This window comes from Papaver somniferum, chromosome 1 (assembly GCF_003573695.1).
Source record: "Papaver somniferum cultivar HN1 chromosome 1, ASM357369v1, whole genome shotgun sequence".
NCBI classification, from domain to species: Eukaryota; Viridiplantae; Streptophyta; class Magnoliopsida; order Ranunculales; family Papaveraceae; genus Papaver; species Papaver somniferum.
This window is the reverse complement of record NC_039358.1, coordinates 83,671,944-83,685,738: the sequence shown is the minus strand read 5'-3', so window position 1 is coordinate 83,685,738 and position 13,795 is coordinate 83,671,944. Positions and strand designations below refer to the sequence as shown.

The 13,795-nt window shown below is 38.2% G+C and overlaps 4 protein-coding genes across 4 annotated transcripts; 1 reads left to right on the top strand and 3 right to left on the bottom strand.

Moving 5' to 3' along the window:
- Positions 1-4,102: 4,102 nt before the first annotated feature.
- LOC113292767 (SUMO-conjugating enzyme SCE1-like) lies at positions 4,103-6,717 on the top strand. The gene is made up of 5 exons (XM_026541632.1): positions 4,103-4,300; positions 4,416-4,499; positions 5,869-6,021; positions 6,129-6,242; positions 6,335-6,717. The coding sequence occupies exons 1-5, from the start codon at positions 4,232-4,234 to the stop codon at positions 6,398-6,400; spliced, it is 486 nt and encodes a 161-aa protein (XP_026397417.1). The 5' UTR covers positions 4,103-4,231; the 3' UTR covers positions 6,401-6,717.
- An 812-nt stretch (positions 6,718-7,529) lies between these two features.
- LOC113292745 (scopoletin glucosyltransferase-like) lies at positions 7,530-9,276 on the bottom strand. Its single transcript, XM_026541617.1, has one exon. The coding sequence runs from the start codon at positions 9,143-9,145 to the stop codon at positions 7,670-7,672; it is 1,476 nt and encodes a 491-aa protein (XP_026397402.1). The 5' UTR covers positions 9,146-9,276; the 3' UTR covers positions 7,530-7,669.
- A 47-nt stretch (positions 9,277-9,323) lies between these two features.
- On the bottom strand, positions 9,324-11,019 carry LOC113292756 (scopoletin glucosyltransferase-like). Its single transcript, XM_026541626.1, has one exon. The coding sequence runs from the start codon at positions 10,825-10,827 to the stop codon at positions 9,361-9,363; it is 1,467 nt and encodes a 488-aa protein (XP_026397411.1). The 5' UTR covers positions 10,828-11,019; the 3' UTR covers positions 9,324-9,360.
- A 1,116-nt stretch (positions 11,020-12,135) lies between these two features.
- LOC113330781 (UDP-glycosyltransferase 73C1-like) lies at positions 12,136-12,721 on the bottom strand. Its single transcript, XM_026577592.1, has one exon. It carries the CDS (start codon positions 12,706-12,708, stop codon positions 12,169-12,171), a length of 540 nt encoding a protein of 179 aa, XP_026433377.1. The 5' UTR covers positions 12,709-12,721; the 3' UTR covers positions 12,136-12,168.
- Positions 12,722-13,795: the final 1,074 nt, after the last annotated feature.

The following is a 13,795-nucleotide window of genomic DNA, read 5'->3' as shown; positions in this document are numbered from 1 at the left end:
GTGAAAAATACCTAGAAGCACCAATTAATAAACTAAAACTAAAAACTCAGGCTCATCTTTCTCTGCTCACTGTTGTCATTTAAAAAGAGTGAGTAGTTGGTTTGGTCATTTTCTGTCCTAGGCAGGAAGAATAACCTTGGTTAAAAATGTTGAGCAAGATATGCCAATATATCGGACGGCTAATTTTCTAATTCCTAAGAATCTGTCAAAAAATGGGAAGACACATCTTCTAGGTTTGAAAAATATCTGCAAAACAAAGAAAGAAGGGGGTTATGTTTCTGAAATAATGAAATAAATAATCTAGCAATGGTGGCAAAGAGTGTTTGGAGACTTATGGAGAATCCCAACTCTCTTTGAGTAACTGCCATAAAAGCAAAGTATTATCGTAAAATTGATACCCTACATAGTAAATGCCATACTACAACCTCTTGGGCATGAGAATGTATCTACAAAATTATTAAGGAGATAAAGCCATTTGACTCATTTGTTTGAAATACTTGGGCATGGAAATGTATCTACAAAACTTCACAGATCCTTGGTGTGACAACTAGATCCCAAACAAAGGAGTTGCCACTCTAAAGGACAATACAATTTCTGATACTAATCTCAAAGTGGCTGATCTAATTGATCACCAGACTAGAACTTGGGACTCATCCAAGCTAAACTTTGTCTTTGATTAATCTTATGTTGAAAAGATTGAAGATATCCCTTTGACTCTTCTTCTTTGTAGAGATACCAGGATATGAGAGAATGCTAAAGATGGTAAATTTTCTACTAAGATTGCATATCATTGTCTCTCCACAAGGGGAGACACTCTCAGTTTTGATCTGTTGACTAAATTATGTGTAAAAAACTACCTGCAAGGGTTAAACTCTTTGTATGAAAGGTTTTGAATGAAGCTCAACCTGTGAGATTAATCCTACACCAGATAATGCATATATCAGAATTCATCTGCCCTAGATGCAAATTGAAGGAAGAAACTATTATGCACTCATTAGTTTCTTGCTCACATTCGAACATAATATGGTTTCAAATAAGCATATGAAACCATCAATTTCAAGGTCTTACATTGGTCGAATGAGTTAAATATTTGTCGCAATTGAATCCTTATATGGATAACTCAAATAAAGCTGAATCGCTTTCGCTGATTTCCTGTATGATTTGGTCAGTCTGGACCAACGAAAACTCAATTGTTCATGATGGGAAGATTGAAGAACCAACATCCATTTGGCTAGAGCAAAATCAATGTTGCTGATGCAAAAAGACCAACCGTATCTCTTGAAAATATCTGCAATAACTTTTGTATCCGACCAATCTACTTGAATCCTCCTAGTGATTGGACTAAAACTAATTGTGACGAGGCTTGGAACATCTCCTCAGCAAAAATGTGGAGATTGGATTTCCTTTCAGAAATTTTAGGCACCATTTCCTTCTAGCAGAAACAGTTTATGATGTAAATTTTAGATAATCAAAATTAATGATTAAATGAAACCCAATTATATCTGCAAGCGCACAGGTCAATAGTAATATAGATAGCAAATGCGGTTCGTTCCCACATGGAGTGTGAAATACTCTACCAACTAATACCAGAAATTAAATAATCAACAAGATAATGTTTTAAGGATTTTTAGAAATTCAGAACAAAATGAAATGATAAATAATTTAAAGATAAACAAAACGAGTGTGGGTTATTAGGATTTTCGGTTTCCACCAATTAATTATGCAAACTCTACTAATCTTTAAAAGTATATTCCATACTTTTTTCAAATACTGTTTCTCCGCTATAGTTGTCTTCGCTTCATGAGTAGTGATTCTAAAGCATTACCTATCTATCCTTGCATACCACGTCTAGGGATTTAACCGAAGCACGCAGTATCAATTCAAAAGCATAAATAATCTAGAAAATCACATCAACAAAAGAATACCAATCCAAATGAAGAAAAACTACTAATCAATCAACTCATTATTAAGCATATAAATATAGAGTTTTCATAATAAAGTTGGGTTCTACTTAGACCCTAACATAGCTTTATCTAGCCATGGCTTTCACAAAAAACCATAAAAAAATTAAAATCAAATAGCTAAGCAAAAATGGACAAGAAAAACTCCAAAATCCTTCTCCTGTTTCTCTTCCCGCTCTGTGGCCGGGCGCCCCCCAGTATATTTTGAAACAACACATAAATATAGCTCACAAATGAATTCACGTTTTTCTTCTTCGTCGCCACATCACCTCCCAATAGAAGTCTGCCACATGTCATGAAAATATAAATTCACCCAATGATGTTGTGCCGCGTGTCATAATATGACGAGACATTGTAAAGTATCACCGAATCTCCACTTTCCATAGTATATGAATTTCATTTTGAAAGCATGATATTTTCTTGCATGTGCTGGGTCCCACCTTAACTGTATTTGCAAAATGACGTCAGTTGGCTTCAAATATTCCTTCAGATTCTTTATATAAATATAGCAAGAGAACTTATGTAAGGACAAGATATATTAATCTTTCCTTTTTCTTCATTTGCACGTGGTCATGGAGGTGATATTCTTCCATTCTTATGCTAACAATAATAAAGTCACTCTTGACCAATCTTAGGTGGAATTAGTGTGCTGACATCAACTCGCTTCACCATTAAGTCTCACATTTTGATGTTTATTCGCTGGATGATCGAATTCACTTGTACTTTCTGCAAAAGCACTAAAATAGTGTCATTAGTCAAAATATTGAGTCCTAGCTAATACAAATATGGGTATAAAATGTAGCACTTTCGTGCTAATCAGTTTACATCTCTCGTTTTTTTGCAGACGAGGCAGAAACTCGAGCTATAAGAGAAGCTTTGGGAACAATGTAGGCTAGAAAGGAACAAAAAATCGTGATTAAAAGTGAGGCAGAAGGAATAATCGAAAAGATCATAACTCATCCGCTGTTTGTCGATATTGAAAACCTAATCTCCAAACTTAGAAAAGTAGTATCTGTTTTTGTTAACCATACTGAAAACAAAGTTACCCATACTATAGCTCAACGAGCGAAAACAAGTCGATCTAGCATGGTCCGGCCCCATATGGCTTCTGCCATCTTTGAGTGGTAACCATGGACCACCACCTAGTTGCCTGTTTATTGGCTAGGCAGATTGGCTAATTTGCCAATGCCTACAGGAATTGGCCCCAAGTGCCTACACGGGTGGTCTAGCTCCTAGTTAGCAATTCAGGGCACGGGTTGTAGTTCGGGACGACATACGTACGGGAATTATACGGATTCAGATAGGTCAGATTCGGTCAAAAATCCGGTCAACGGTTCGTTGTTCGGACAGTAGTTCGGAACGGCATATGTACGTGCGTATTCGTTTTATAAATGTGAATTCAGTACTTAAAATTCGGGTTACATATATAATGAATTGATAAGTATTATGACCTTATTACGAGACTAATTTTATTCGTATATGATTTATAAGATGAAAAAAAACAGTTTATTGTGATTATTTAACAAGTAGTAAACAATTTAATCGCATAAATGAATTATAAATGAGTATATAGATTTTTAAACCAAAATCAACACATAAAACACTGGTTAAACAACTACCAATAGAAAATTTTAACTGGATAATTGTATTTAAATATAAAGTATATACGAAATCAAACAAAAACCAATTAACATAACTCTGATCAAAGAGTTGCCTATGGGAGTTCTAGTTCGGAAATATCATTCGGATTCGGTCAGTTCGGATACGTTCGCGAGGTCCATATAATCCGCGAACTAGGTTCGAAGTTCAAATAGTTCGAAAGTATCATTCGAATTCGGATAGTTCGGATATGTTCGCTTGATTCGCGAATGATTCGGAGAATTACTGACTAAGGTCTAGCTCTAGTGGTTAAACAAACACCGTGAGATCCAGACATGAAAAAAAAAGAAAAGAGGCAGGGTTATCCAAAACTATACGAAGCACCGATTAACAGGCGCACCTAGCGGGAAAAAGCGACGCCCTCATCTAGTGTCTCACGTGAGTGGGCACATATTAGCGTGATTCTCACGCACACACACCAATCGAATTGACTTTTTGTCCAATTTTATTATTATAATATATTGCCCATAGGGATCCTTCCGTTATATGACCTCTTGTTTTCCCCTGGTATTGTGAAGCACAGCGCCACAGCCCCATTTTCAGTTTCTTCACAAGAGTTTTCTTTCCTTAGAAAAAGAAGAGAGTTTAGGGTTTATAGATAGAGGAAGAAGATGTCTGGAGGTATAGCAAGAGGTCGATTAACAGAAGAACGAAAAGCTTGGCGAAAGAATCATCCTCATGTCCGTAGTCTCATCCTCCTCTCTCTCTCTCACATCGAATCAAATTGAACTTCACATTATTGGTTCTGGTTTTATGTTTGTTGATTTTATTTTTTCGTTGTTGTTGTTGTTTTAGGGTTTTGTTGCTAAACCAGAGACTGCTCCAGATGGTTCTGTTAATCTCATGACATGGCAGTGTACAATCCCTGGTAAACCTGGGGTAAGTCTTAATTTGTTATTTAATCTTCAAAATTTCATTTGATTTATGTTTTTTGGAATTATATTGTTTTGTAATTATTTTTAGGTTTTGAGATTCTTTGTGTGAGGATTTTGTCTCATTTATAAAGTTATGCCGTCAGTTTAAAATGCAATATGCAATTGAATTGTTAAGATGGAGATACTGAGAATATTAGATTATGTTTTTATTTTAAGTTCTTGTTTCTTTGAGTAATTGATTGTGTAAGTAAGTCTGGATTAGATAGATTTATGATGGGATGTTATTATGGTATGTATTATATTGTATTAATCTGGTTAATTAGGGAATCTACTTCTTTTGAGTTCGTTGTAATTGATATCTGTGTTTTATAGTTTCTTCTTCTTATTTATGCATGTTTACATTTTAAAACATCTTAGAGTTTGCAAGCACGGTAACAGATAAGCCTTCATGTCTTAATTTTAGTTATTTGAGGTGGGGTTAGATCTCACCTAGTTGCGGCGTGTGCCTTGAGTCCGATTAAGCATTATCGTTTCATCTAGTATTAGTGAACATTCTCTGAAGTATCTTTCCATTATTCATTAAGTCATTCCTGTATGATTTCAACTTTGTCGCTTAGCATGGAGTTCATGTTGCCAGATGCCTTCCGTTGATCTAATTTGTGGTGGAGTATATGATATTTTCTGCCTATGTGTAGTAATATTGATAAGCTGCAACTTGTAAGGAACCTTTCCATCTTTCTCAAGAGTTTGAAACTTAGAAATTGGGGATTCAAACTATCACAACCCACCACTGGCAAAAGAAACAGAATAACTATTAATACCAGATTGCATTTATGTCTCTTTGTCGATTTTCTGGTTATAATTTTCCGCACAGCAGTTGAATTGCTGTCATACTTCCACAGATTTCTCTTGTTGAGCTATGCACGTTAAGAGTTATAGGGTTAACTAGTTTATGCTTTTTTGCTGCATTACTTATCATCTAGGTGCCGTTTATTGTGGTTATTGTATTTAAGTCTATTTGCTTGCCGTGCCATATTAATTCTTATTGTGTTTTGTGATTCTATTTTGATGAATTGAATTATTTATGGTAAATGCTCGAAATATAAAGTATTTGTACAGCACAAGTTTGTTTCTCTTGTTGAGCTATGCACCATAACAGTTATAGGGTTGACTAATTTATGCTTTTGCTGCGTTACACACCATCTAGGTACCTTTTATTGTGGTTATCTTATTTAAGTGTATTTGCTTGCCGTGCCATTTTAATTCTTATAAAAAGTGATTTATTTATGGTAAATGCTTGAAATAAAAAGTATTTGCACAGCATAACTTTGTTTCTAGATAACTCAGCAGTGTTATTTGTATGAATGTTGCAGACTGACTGGGAAGGTGGCTATTTCCCACTTGCTCTCCACTTCAGTGAAGACTACCCTAGCAAGCCACCAAAATGCAAGTTCCCTCCAAATTTTTTCCACCCAAATGTCTACCCTTCTGGAACAGTGTGCCTATCCATACTTAACGAGGACAGCGTGAGTACCTGTCTGGTCTAAATGTTTGAAATGCAGTCATTTGAATATGGAGTTTATTACTTACAAAGACTTATTGTTTGCACATCTGTAATCATCCTTATTTGTAGGGTTGGAGACCAGCCATTACTGTGAAGCAAATTCTTGTCGGTATTCAAGATTTGCTGGACCAGCCTAATCCGGCTGATCCTGCTCAGACGGATGGATATCACCTCTTCATCCAGGTATTATGGCGCTTTAAAGTTCTAGTTTCTTGGGTACTCACCGTTGGTTGAAACTTCTGATACTAAATTGTAAGAGATTTCGATGTTTATAGGAACCTGCGGAGTACAAGAGAAGGGTTAAGCAGCAGGCCAAGCAATACCCAGCACTGCTAATGTGACACATGATATCCCGGTGGTACGCCTGTCCCTTACACCTCCTCTGTGTAGGTTGCATGGTTGTGCTGTCTCTGGTGGATATCACCTGTAGGGTAGATAGTGTGGCAAAAATTATGATACTATTGGACTAAGAACTCAAAAACAACTCCGCTTGTCAAGTGTCCATTTTGTGGAGATGTTCACTACTATAATCTAATTCTGTTGGTGGTTTGACTACATAACAATATATAATTATCTCTTGGTTTTCTCGGATTTCATGAGCAGCGTAAGAATGGGTTGTTATTCCGTTTATTCATAAAGATTGGGTTTTGTGCTACTTGTTATGCATGTTTTAAATTGAACATCCAGAATTTGTTCACATAAGTTATTATCACTAGCAATGCAGGTTAGCTGATAGTATTTCGGTTCCAAATGATGTTTAATTGGTTGCACAACATCCAGATGGAAAATTTAGTGTAATCTGTTCGATTTGTTGCTTGGTTCTGTTGTTGGTGCGTACTGTTACCGTTTTCTGAACAGAGAACAAGGCTTGCAACTTTTGTTGCAACTGTTGAGTTCTTTACAACTTGTAGGTTTCAGAGTCCATTAGTTAGCCTATTAGAATTGTCATAATGAGCTACTCTTAATTGTTTGGAAGATCTCCTTTCCAAAGTTGATTTTGCTGTGAAGTTTGGAAGATCAACTTTATGGTAGAATCTCTCTCTCTCTCCCTCTCTCTCTCTCTCTAGTGAAGCAAGTTACTTCCTGGAATGGGAAGTCATTACCGATCCTATGGAGCTCCAAGCTGAGTAGTGACTGCTCTGACATGGTAAGATGCAGTGCATAATGATAACACACTGTTTTGTTGTTCCATTGTGTTCATTAACATGCCCAAACTTTACGAGTTTTGAGCAACGATTGGTAGAATATCTGCTGTCTGTAGGTCGGTTCATTGTGAGATTTGTATCTTTTCATTAGTAGGTACATTGTTTTTTTGTATTGCCAAGAAAAGAAGTGTATTCATTTTACAGGTCTGGTACAAAGGTCCACCAAAAATTAGAATTCCGTGCTCTGTTAAGGCTTACGGACGAGAGAGATTCCAATTATCTAGGAGCCAGATGGTTGGAATTTTATTGAAGCTTCGAACTATAATTCATTCAACCAAGCCTCTGTTTTATTCTGCCCAAATGGAGGCCGAAGATCCCTACTTAAAAAGGATAAAGAACTTGTGATAGAGTGATTTATTGCTATTGATACAATACATAATCATTAGACAAGTTGAAAACCTGAGACTATGGAACTCTACGTCTTGTAGTTGATGCCTTAACCATCTCGAGCTGTTGAATCAAAGCAGTTAAATTTTCATAAGATGACCCACCTTCTTCCACGGCTACCTTGGCCTTCTCACCGAGCTCTTTCGCTCTCATTCTCATGTTTTTTCCTTCTTTTTCATCACCCATCAGTCGAGTGATCACATTGGCTATCTTCTCTTTCTTCACTTGTACATCTTCTGCATCTATCCAGTCATTCCACTTCTCAACTCCAACTGGAATTCCTATCTTCAACACCCGAGTAATGAAATTTTCATTGTGAAACTGCTCTGCAAACATAGGCCAAGTGATCATGGGGACCCCTGCACTCAAACCTTCAAGTATGGAGTTCCACCCACAATGAGTCATGAACCCTCCGACTGCTGGATGATCCAGTATGAGCACCTGTGGCGCCCATTCTCTAATTATCAGGCCCTTGCCCTCCATTCTATCTTCAAAACCTTCAGGTAAGAAGCTCTCTTCCTCTTCTTTCTTAATTGTTCTTACAACCCAAATGAAAGAAATTCCAGAATCCTCGAGACCAACTGCCATTTCAAGCAACTGCGCCTTACTGAATCTGGCCATACTCCCAAAACAGATGTAAAGAACAGAATTTGGTTTCTTGCTGTCAAGCCATCTCAAAACAACATGTTCATTGATAGCGGTTTTCTTCCCCCTTTGAACTTTATCTATGCTATCCCTGTTTCGCAGGGAGACAGGGCCAATTGCCCATGCTCTCTTGCCCAAAACTTTGTTGTAATGCATTGCATAAGCTGGCTCCAAGTCGTTGAAGCTATTCACCAAAATCCCATAGCTTCTTTGCTCTGCATCTCTAAATAGCTTCCGAACTTCAGTACGAAACCCATTTTCAGCTTTAAAATGCTCACTCAACTGCAGCCTGGTCATCTCTATCTTATCCGGGAGACCTGGTAATAAGAATGGCTCTCTATCTGATGTAATTCCCTCATAAGGTTTGTGACAGAATAAACTCTCCTCAACACACTGGGAGTAAAAGCTTGTTCCATGAAAGACAAATCGCGGAATACCATACTTGCTTGCAACTTCTGTGGCGAAAGGTATAAACATATCAGCTACAATGACATCTGGCCGGTGCTCTTCGATTAGCTGTTCCAAGGGTTCTTGGAGCATCTTCATCGCCACAAAGAGTTTAGGAACCATATCATGTGAAGTCATGTCATCGACACTTTCAACTCCTTCAGGTAAGCCAGCTTCCACAGCAGGGAATTTTATAACTTGAATATGAATATCTAGCCCAAGTGATCTTTCTCGATCTATAGAATTGGACAAGACGGATGCATTAAGGGGAGTTAAGATGATCGTGGTTTTAACACCACGAGCAGCAAACAGTTTAGCTATGTCTATTGTTGGAATCATATGACCGTAAGCCACAAACGGGAAAAAGAAAATGTGAAGTTGATGATCGAATTCAGAATCCATTTCTGAGTATGGATCGAGATTACAGGTTTGACTTTGATTCAGTGACAGTTTATTGGTGAAATAGTGAAGACACGAAAAATGCACTCCTATGACTGTGAACCACAAAAAGTATGTGGGGGAGATATATAGAGAGAGATGAGGTAGTCACTTGCGTCATGTTTATTGCCCCATTGTGTGCATTTAAGTTGGAATTCAGTTGAAGTTTCGGACAGTAATTACTGCCTGGTTAAATCAGACTTATTAACCATCTTGAGCTCATTAATCAAAGCAGTCAAATTTTCATAAGATGAGCCGCCTTCTTTCACAGTTTTCCTAGCCATTTTACTGAGCTCTTTGGCTCTTGTTCTCATGTTTTGTCCTTCTTCTCCATCACCCATCAGCCGGCTGACCACATTCGCTATCTCCTCCTTCCTGGCCTCTACATCTTCTGGTTCTATCCAGGAATTCCACTTCTCAACCCCAACTCGAATTCCTATCTTCAGCACCTGAGTGACAAAAATTTCGTTGTGAAACTGCTCTGCAAAAATAGGCCAAGTGATCATTGGGACCCCTGCACTCAAACCTTCAAGTATTGAGTTCCACCCACAATGAGTCATGAAACCTCCAACTGCTGGATGATCTAGTATCAGCACCTGTGGTGCCCAATCTCTAATTATTAGACCCTTGACCTCCATTCTCTCTTCGAAACCTGTAGGTAACCAACTCTCTTCTTCCTCTTCTTTCTTGATTGTTCTTACCACCCAAATGAAAGAGGTCCCGGAGTCCTCGAGACCCGCTGCTATTTCAAGCAACTGAGCCTTGCTGAACCTGGAGAGGCTTCCAAAGCAAATGTGAAGAACCGATTGTGGTTTCTTGCTGTCAAGCCAGTTCAAAATTAAATGTTCATCAATTGCTGTTTCCATCCCCCTTTGAACTTTATCTAAATTATCCTTGTTTCTCAGGGAAACAGGCCCAATAGACCATACTCTTTTCTCCATAACCTTTTCGTAATGAATTGCGTAGGCTGGCTCCAACTCGAAGAAGCTGTTCACCAAAATCCCATAACATTTTTCCTCTGCCTCTCTTATTTGCTCCCTAGCCACAGTAGGAGACGCATCTTCATCCTTAAATTTGTCGTGCAACTGTAACCTGGTCATCTCTATCTTGTCCGGGAGACCGGGCACCACAAAGGCTTCCCTATCTGAAATTATCCCCTCATGAGGTCTATGACATATTAAGCTCTGGTCAACGCACTGAGAGAAAAAACTTGTTCCATGAAAGACGAACCGAGGAACGCCATACTTGCTTGCTGCTTCTGTGGCAAACGGTAGAAGCACATCCGCAAAAATGAAATCTGGCTTGTGCTCTTCAATTAAACGCTCCAAGGCTTCTTGCAGCATCTTGATTGCCTGGGAGAGATTAGGAACCATATCAAGCGAAGTCAAGTCATTGACACTTTCAAATCCTTCAGGTAATCCAGCTTCTACAGCAGGGAATTTGATCACTTGAATATGAATATCCAATCCAAGTGATCTCTCGCGATGTATAGATTTGGAGAAGAAAGAAGCATTAAGAGGAGTTAGGATAATTGTGGTCTTAATACCTCGGGCAGCAAACAGTTTAGCTATATCTATAGTTGGTATCATATGACCATAAGCTATGAACGGGAAGAAGAAGATGTGAATTTGATGATCAGAATCCATTTTCGAACTCGAAATATCGATGTTGAGATTACACAATAACCGCCCTGTTTCACTGTATAGTTTTACTAGTGTTTGAAGATTTCTTGGTCAGAGTTGGTGAAAAACAAAGAAACTATAGTCATCTCTTATGTCATGCTTTTCATTTTGTAGTGATCTTTCACCCTCAGTAGCCAGTAATACAATAACTATTAGCATCTTTCACTATTTTTTCTCGTACAAAAATTGAATATTCTTATCCTATAAAAATTAGCTTATTACCTCGACAGTTTATACTTCTATTTTCCCTATTTATCTTTTCCAAACTTTCTACTCGAATCGTCAGTGCTCGAATGGTAGCATGAAGTATTCTTGTTTTCTCTTAATGCACCTCTGATCATTATTTAACACCGGAATTTCGTGTTGATTTATGTTGAGATTATTAGTCCCACATGGTTGGGTTATTTAAGATCATGCAGTTTATAATCTATTAGGGCCTCTCCATTCAAAATCAATTGTCTATGAGTGGAGAGGCCCATAGAATTATAAATCGCAGTTCGCAGGATCTTAATTGCCCAGACAATATGGGACTAATAGTCTCGACACGCCCGCTCACGTGTAGCCTCGTTGGGTCTAACACGTGGACAATTAAATCGGGTGACGCGGAGTAAAGACGCGGTCAAATGACTCGTCACAAATAGCCTGCTCTGATACCATGTTAAAGACTGCAGGCATCCAACTCAAAATCAATTGACAATGAGTGGAGAGGCCCTAATAGATTATAAACCGCATGATCTTAAATAACCCAACCATGTGGGACTAATAATATTAAATAACCCACGTATTAGACCCAACGAGGCTAGACGTGAGGGGGCGTGTTGAGACTATTAGTCCCATATTGTCTGGGCAATTAAGATCCTGCGATTTATAATTCTATGAGACTCTCCACTCATAGCCAATTGGTTTTGAGTTGGATGCCCGTATTCTAACAATTTATTTTCTAGTATTCGAGTATGTGTATGTTTCTTCTGATCACTAACTGTTTTACTTGAATGAAAAGACATTGAAATGAAAATGGATGAACAAAATAAAGAAAATTAATTTTGAGAAATCAAAGTAAAATGTACCCTCTATAAATACTAAATTTCAAGGCCAACAGTTTAAGAGTTATAATTTCATAGTTTTAGTATGATTTTCGATTTCATAGTTTGGGTATGAATTTTTACTTCATAAATTTTGTATGAAATGAAACATAAATATCTCGAGGAGGTTTCTAGGCTCAACTGTCGCTCGATCAAATATTACCAACAAAAGGTGCTTCAAAATCCATTTTTGAACTTGCCAATTTTGAGAACTAGCCATCTCTTAAGTCATGTTATATTTGTTTTTCAGTTCCTCGATTAAAGCTGTTAAATTTGTATAAGATGAGCCACCTTCTTTTACAGCGGTGAGAGCCATTTCACTGAGTCGCTTCACTCGATTTCTCATTTCCTCTCCATCACTGCTCATTAACTGTGTTACTGCTTTAACAATCTTCTCCTTCTTCACCGACACATTCTTCGCGTCTATCCAAAAATTCCACTTCTCAACTCCAACTTGAATTCCTATCCTTGCAACTTCTGTAACAAACTTCTGGTTATGGAATTGCTCTCCAAACACAGGCCAAGTGATCAATGGAACTCCTGCAGTAATGCCTTCAAGTACTGAGTTCCACCCGCAGTGAGTCATGAACCCACCAACTGCTGGATGGTCGAGGATTAGAACTTGGGGTGCCCAGCCAGTTATTATCAAACCCTTCTCTTTTATTCTATCTTCGAGTCCTTCAGGTAAAGGCATTTGTTTCTCATCATTCTCCAGTTTCCTGATAATCCAAACAAACGGAACTTCTGAATCTTCCAGACCCATTGCTATTTCCACCAACTGATCATTACAGATTCTAGAGACACTGCCAAAACAAATGTAAAGAACCGAATTTATTTTCTTTGAGTCGAGCTAGCTCAAAACGCAATGTTCGTCAACGGAGGAGTTCTTGCCTCTTTCGGCTTTATCAATAGCATCCTCATTTCGAAGCGAAACTGGGCCTATTTGCCATGCTTTTCTCCCCATGACTTTTGTATAATGATTGGCGTAAGCAGGTTCCAACTCGTAGAAGCTGTTAATGATAGCTTCATAGCTTTGCAGCTCTGACTCTCTAATCCGTTCCATCACTTCAGCAAACTCAGTAGAAGGAGATGATTTTTCGGGCAATTCTGACACGGTCATCTCAATCTTGTCAGGGAGACCCGGTACCAAAAAGTTCATCCTTTCATCGGTAATATCAGGTTGAAAAGATCTAAGGCTTTCAGAAACACACAGGGAAAACAAGCATGTTCCATGAAAGACAATTCTAGGAATTCCAAATTTACCAGCGGTCTCGACTGCCCACGGGATGAACATATCGGCAACAATTACATTTGGGCGAAGTTCATGTACGAGCTTCTCAAAAGGCAGTTGAAGCATCTGAACAGCCTTTCCGAAGTTAGAAATCAAATCAGGTGAAATGATGTCGTCAAGGTTTTCGGTTCCTTGGGATAATCCAGCTTCTTTTGCAGGGAAGGGGATCACTTGAATATCTATATCTAGACCAGATAATCGATCTCGGTCAATAACTTTTGATGAAGTCGAGGCATTACGAGGTGTGGTAATGATAGTGGCCTTTACACCACGAGCAGCAAAAAGTCTAGCTATTCTATAGTTGGGATCATGTGACCGTAAGCCATGAGAGGCAAAAAGAAGACATGAAGTTGATTATGCGTTTCAGAATTCATAATTCGGACTCCAATAATTGAAACGAAAACTGGATTTAGAGAGGGGTAAGAGACAGATCTTTGTTGCTAGAATTACTTGCAATGTTGCACACTAGGAAGTTTATAGGCTGTCCAATAATTGTGTTTAGCCCAATGGTCAATCCTACCAGTCAAACCCACCGCTGAGGTGGCATTGATAAGGGATT

Bases quoted from the DNA above. Each gene is read 5' to 3' on its own strand.
- LOC113330781 (XM_026577592.1), bottom strand. From the start codon at position 12,708: ATGGGTCTGGAAGATTCAGAAGTTCCGTTTGTTTGGATTATCAGGAAA.
- LOC113292756 (XM_026541626.1), bottom strand. From the start codon at position 10,827: ATGGATTCTGATCATCAAATTCACATCTTCTTCTTCCCGTTCATAGCT.
- LOC113292745 (XM_026541617.1), bottom strand. From the start codon at position 9,145: ATGGATTCTGAATTCGATCATCAACTTCACATTTTCTTTTTCCCGTTT.
- LOC113292767 (XM_026541632.1), top strand. From the start codon at position 4,232: ATGTCTGGAGGTATAGCAAGAGGTCGATTAACAGAAGAACGAAAAGCT. The intron at 4,301-4,415 runs GTCCGTAGTCTC...TTGTTGTTTTAG, and splicing joins GGCGAAAGAATCATCCTCAT to GGTTTTGTTGCTAAACCAGA. The intron at 6,022-6,128 runs GTGAGTACCTGT...CCTTATTTGTAG, and splicing joins CCATACTTAACGAGGACAGC to GGTTGGAGACCAGCCATTAC.